The sequence below is a fragment of the Lepidochelys olivacea genome (assembly GCF_965140295.1).
Source record: "Lepidochelys olivacea isolate rLepOli2 genome assembly, chromosome: 27".
Lineage (NCBI taxonomy): Eukaryota > Metazoa > Chordata > Testudines > Cheloniidae > Lepidochelys > Lepidochelys olivacea.
The window spans coordinates 17350141-17356140 of NC_140437.1; the positions used below are offsets into that span (position 1 = coordinate 17350141).

Consider the following 6000-nt stretch of genomic DNA (forward strand, 5'->3'; position numbering starts at 1 on the left):
GAAGCCAGGCAGCCCCATTGCTCCTCCTTCCAGGGCATGGGAAACGGGCCATTACTAGACACCCATCCAGAGCCTTGGCATGGACACCAGCGCACACGGCTCACCGGGGGAATCTCAGGCCCAGGGCAAGCTACACACTCAACTCCAGGCATCGCCACCTGCCCCGTGGGGAGAAGCCGAGGTGATGGCTGGGCCACGTACAGAACGTCACTCAGGGCAGGCCCAGCCATCGCCTCCCATCTTCCCCCAGCACAGCTGGGAGGCACCAGGCCAAAGGGGATATTTGGAACCCGCCTGGCAATGTACTTCCTGCAGTGGCTTATGGGGCTGTAAAGTGGGTGAAGCCAAACCAGCCAGAGCCAGGGCATTTGCATGGGCAGGGATGAGTCAAGCCCGCAGTGGGCAGGGCAGGCCTGGTGTCTGCATCCCTGCTGTGTGCCTGGGCACCACCACCACAGTAACGGCTAACGCTCACTAGCCACAGCAGGGCTGTGCCCGCGGGCAGAGAAGCCCAGACCCCAAGCTTTTCCCAGCAGTGGTTTCTCGCCACACTCCCCGAGTCCCCCACTGGACATCATGTCCCATCCCTCCTGCTCCTCTGACCCACCTGAGCTGGGGGTCAGGCCCACACGCCCCCCGTGACTCACCTTTCACTGGCACTCTAAGCCAGATGCCTGCGCAGAGTGGCACATGGGTAGATATAACCCAACCCGCACCCTGTACACTGTGGTCTGGAGCACGGATGGATAAGCCAAGTGCTCAGCTGTCCAGGTTTCGCCCTGGGTCACTGCAAATTTGAGCGGAGACGCTGAGGCAAAGCCTCAGGGATCTCAATGCCCAGGCAGGATGAGAATGGGCACTTGTGGTACCAGGAAGCCGCGGGGCTTCAAAACCAAGTCTCAGACCCACCCCGGCCATACGCCGCTCCCTGCCTGACCGTGAGAGCGGGCCACACAAATCAACAGTGTCTCCTGCCAAAAACATTCAAACCCATTTTTTTTATTAAAAATGCTTCAACTAAATTCTCTGGGTTTGAACCCCCCCAAAATCTAAACAAAACAAAGTTTCATCTCGCCGGGCGATTTTTGGTTTGGTTCCAATTTCAGATTCTAGGGGCAGGAGAAAAGCCCCTTCCTCACCAACTCTTCACCTTTTCCCAGTAAAAAAAAGTATGGGGGGGGCAAATATCTGAACATCAGGAACAGAAACAGAACAAAAATATTAATGAGACTAAGCGAAAACTTTCATTTTGTTTAATTTCTGATCCCCCCCCAAAAAAAATTTTTTTGCACCATTTTTGTTGCACCATTGCAACAAAACTATTTTTCAACAGGGAAACCCAGACCTTGCCACCCGCTCTTCTAGTGGCCTCAGAATAGCTGATTGGCAACTTCTGCCTTCCTGGTTCCTCTTTGTCCTCTGCTCAGGAGTCTGACTGTCCTGGGATGAGGGAGGCACGTAGGACACGGCTCGTGACACGCTGAGGACTGATCACAGCCTTGCACACCAAGATGCAATCGACAAGGGGACAAAGTTATCTCAGCCCAGCCGAGTGTGGGGGCATGTCGGGTTTTCATAGATTCACAGCATATAAGGCCAGGAGGGACCATTAGATCAGCTAGTCTGACCTGCACATCCCAGGCCTTCAAACTTCAGCCAGTTCCCCCTGCACTGAGCCCAGTGACTTGTTTCTGGCTAAAGCCCCCCTCTTCCAGAAAGTCGCCAGTCTGGGTCTGCAGACCCCAGGAGATGGGGAACCCATCAGTGCCCTGGAGAGCTTGTTCCAGTGGTTCCTCATCCGCCCTGCTCACAACATGAGCCTGAGGGGCCCAGGGTATTTGCCAGACCCTGGGCCCCTCTAACATGAGCCTTGTTTCTAATTTCTCTGACTTCACCTTCCCGCTGCTGGGCCCTATGTTGGATTCCAAAGCCCTTTGGATCTGGTATTTTCTGCCCAGGAAGGTACTTACACCGTACACCAGGCCGGGTGTGTATGGCTGTGCAGGTCTCTCTGCCCCGCATTTCCTTCAGCCCTGGAACCCTTGTAGCTCCTTTCTCCACCTTGTCAGGCCCTTGGGAACCCCAGCACTGGGCGCAGGATCGGGGATAGCCTCACCCGTGGGGGACAGAGCGGCCACATCCGCTCACTCCTCCCCCGTCTGCACCCCCGAGCATCGCACCAGCCCCTTGGGCCACCGCTTCTCCTGCTGAGCGTCTTGTCTGGAGGGCCCAGGGGCTGCCCTTCCCCCCACGCACTCCAGCTCTGCTCAGTCAATCGGGGGCCAGCCAAGACCCCCCATCAGCAGCCCCCAAAAGGCCGCAGATCTCAGCCCCCGCAACTCTGGGGCACGTTGCAGGATGGCTCCCGGGCTGCTGTTCCTCCGCGCTGGGCCAGCCAACGGGAGGTTTCAAGCCAATGGGACCCGGGCGCCCAACTCCCTTGGGCGCCTTTGGGGAGCCCAGCCGGGAACGCCGCGGCGCTGCTCCGGCGGAGCCCGGGCAAACCCGCATCCCCGGCACAGCTCGTGTCCCGGCGCCAGCGAAGCGCGAAACCCATTAAATCCCGCCGGCTAATCCGCGCCGGCCGGTCCCTGCAGGGAGCGCAACGTCCCCGAGCCGGCCGGGACCCCGCTCCCGCGGAGAGCCGCGGGACCCCCCGGGCGGACAATCGCAGGGCCAGCGAGGGGTCCCCTGGCAGCCCAGACCCCGCTTCTCCGACCCGGGACCGGGGCAGCCGGGGAGACCGCGGGGGGCTGGCCGGGCTCGGCGAGCAGAACCGGGAGCCTTGGGGGAGCCCCCCGGGGGCTCAATGTCCCTCCCACCCCCCAGCCGCCACCGCTGCGGTTCGCGTCTCCACGGACGCAGCGCGCCCGGAGCCCAGCCCTGCCCGCAGCGGGGCTCGGGGGGGCTCTGCAGGGGGCTGCAGCGGGGCTCGGGGGGGCTCTGCAGGGGGCTGCAGCGGGGCTGGGCAGGGGGCTGCAGCGGGGCTCGCGGGGGGGCTCTGCAGGGCGCTCTACATGGGGCTGCAGCGGGGGGCTCGGCAGGGGGCCGCAGCGGGGTTCGCGGGGGGCTGGGCAGGGGGCTGCAGCGGGGCTCGCCGGGGGCTGGGCAGGGGGCTGCAGCGGGGGGCTCGGCAGGGGGCCGCAGCGGGGTTCGCGGGGGGCTGGGCAGGGGGCTGCAGCGGGGCTCGCCGGGGGCTGGGCAGGGGGCTGCAGCGGGGGCCTCGGCAGGGGGCCGCAGCGGGGTTCGCGGGGGGCTGGGCAGGGGGCTGCAGCGGGGCTCGCCGGGGGCTGGGCAGGGGGCTGCAGCGGGGGGGGCTCGGCAGGGGGCCGCAGCGGGGTTCGCGGGGGGCTGGGCAGGGGGCTGGGTCGGACTCACTCTGTCTCCTGCCGCGGACCGGCCGGCGGCTCCAAGCTGCATTTAACAAGGAAGCAAATGAAACTTACACATGCCTCCCCCCCCCTTGATCTGTTACCGAGCCGCTCCTACAGCAGGTGGGGGGGACCGCAGGGCCTGCTGGGAGTTGTAGTCCAGGGGTCCCCCAAAGTTGCCGCTCCAGGAGGCTCTTTGGCGAGGAAGCGGGACTCCATTTCCCAGGGCGCCTTGGCGCACAGCCCCAGCGCCTCCGAGGACGGGCCCGGAGTTTGCCGCCCAGCCTGGGAGCGACAAGGAAGAGCAGGGCTGGGAGCTGGCAGGGGTGATATGGGCGGTGCCATCCCTCCCCCGGCGGACCAAGACTTTGATCCCCCTTTGGACTGGAGAAAAACCTCCTAAACCTACCCTTGGTGCAGAGTGGCCCATTCCCCATGCCGCCGGCCGGCCTCACACCGGTGCCAAGTGGGCGTCAAAGCCCTGGCAGGGCCGGATCCAGTGTGGCCCTGCACGCTAGGCCGTTTTCCAGGGAGCCCCCCGTTTAGGCACCTACGGGGCAGGTTTGCCCAGTGCTCGGCAGCGGGACACAGCCACATTCCCCTGAGAACCGGCCTCCCGCCCCCCTGAACTGGGCCCCCGCTGGGGGCGCTGAGCCCTTGGGAAAAAGGTCGGCCCCTGTGCCATCATTTCTACCAGCGCCCAGAGAAGGCCAAACGCAGCCAGCCCGATCCACGAGCACGCGGCCCTCCCTTCGCACGCCGGCACCCGGAGCAAGCCGCTGGCCAGCGAGGCCCTGGGTGAGACGGAGATCTGACTCTCCAGGTGCCAGTCCATCCTCGGCAACGTTCCCCAGCGCATCCTGTCCCTGCGTGGGCATTACAGACCGCGGAGCATGGTGCTCCTCCAGCATCCTCACCGCTGTGCTGTGACCATGTGATCGCACCTTTGGAAGGGGAACCGTCGTCAGATGCACCCAATGACCATGGTTACTGACAGTCCCCAGACGGATAAGGAATCCTGGAGCCCAAGATAGGCAGGGGAATGAGCTCGCCCATTGCTGGGAAGCAGCTGTCTCTGGGTAGGCTGCAGCAGGTGTGTAGCAGCTCCCAGGAACGCTGCGGGACAGCAAGCAGAACATAAGCGCAGCCAGACTGGGTCAGACCAAGGGTCCATCTAGCCCAGCGTCCTGTCTTCTGGCAATGGCCAGTGTCAGGTGCCCCAGAGGGAATGAACAGAACAGGGAATCATCAAGTGATCCATCCCCTGTCGCCCATTCCCAGCTCCTGGCAAACAGAGGCTAGGGACACCATCCCTGCCCAGCCTGGCTAATCGCCATTGATGGACCGATCCTCCATGAATTTATCTAGTTCTTTCTGAACCCAGCTATAGTCTTGGCCTTCACAACATCCTCTGGCAAAGTGTTCCACGGGTTGACTGTGTGTTGTGTGTAGAAATACTTCCTTGTGTTTGTTTTAAACCTGCTGCCTGTTAATTTCATAGAGTGACCCCTAGTTCTTGTGTTATGAGAAGTAGTAAACAACACTTCCTTATGTACTTTCTCCACACCAGTCATGACTGTATAGACCTCAGTCATATCTCCCCTTAGCCGTCTCCTTTCCAAGCTGAAAGTCACAGTCTTGTTCATCTCTCCTCCTACAGAAAGTAAAACACTCAGCTAGACCCAATTTAAACAGCAAAGGGGAAGGAGGCGAAAGCCTCTCTCCTCCCCCAGACAGACACCTGACGGGTGGAGTCTCCAACACAGACCTAGAGGGAAGTGAGCTCCTGTCAGTCACACCTTGGCAGACCCCCAACGCCAGGCCAAGGCCTGACCCTGTGTAGCTGGGGACAGAACCCAGCAGCAAGGGCCTGGCCACAGGGGCAGTGTGTGGGGCGGGGGCTGTTAATACAGAGGTCTCCGTTTATGTGCAAAACACGCTCAGCTCTCAGCCCAGCTCAGCCAGCGGGGCTCCAGCCCTGGGGATTCCTTGTATCAAATGTAACCAGCTGCCATCAGGCAGCTGTCCCTGGGAGGGGCTTGAGACAGGGCCCAAGTGCAAAGACATGACAAAGACACACAGCATGTCCTTGGCTCATGCCCTGATTAATTCCCTTCTCGCTGTTTTTATTATTGTTTCACCTACTCTGAACTGGGACTAGCTGGGAGCTCTCGGATACATGGATTGGGAGACCTGGCTGCTTCCTTCTGGTGTAGCATCCTGTCCCGTCGCTGAATCCCAGCTATGGCCTCGCTTGGTCAGGGAAAACCCTCCCCAGGGATCCACATGCCCCGAAAACCCTCCCAGTGCTGAGAGGAGAGAGGGGATGAGAGCAGCTGTCAGCTGGGATTGGCCTAGAGCTGATGCATGAAGAGCAGATGCGGAGAGGTGTTTGCAGGTGATAGGAGCTGTGGCGGAGAAGGGTCTCGCACCAGGAGGGTGGGGTGAGGTGAAAGGACCGAGACCAGCTGGGCAGGCAGAGGGAGCAGGGAAAGGAGTAAAGACAGGGTCCGGGAGGTAGTTTGGGGAATGGGGGCTGAAGACAATACTGAGCTGGATCCTGAAAGGAACAGGGAGCCAGGTGTGGGATCCTGTCCATCCATCCGTCCCTTGCTAGGCTGGCTTCTCT

General features: G+C 61.5%; 1 protein-coding gene across 1 annotated transcript in view; it reads right to left on the reverse strand.

Annotated features, from left to right (window-relative positions):
- HAP1 (huntingtin associated protein 1) overlaps positions 1-3657 on the reverse strand; it is a 40490-nt gene extending 36833 nt beyond the window's left edge. The window contains exon 1 of the mRNA XM_084615447.1: positions 3379-3657. Within this exon, the coding sequence (XP_084471573.1) occupies positions 3379-3420 (42 nt within the window). The 5' untranslated portion in view covers positions 3421-3657. The remainder of the gene's footprint in view (positions 1-3378) is intronic.
- Positions 3658-6000: the final 2343 nt, after the last annotated feature.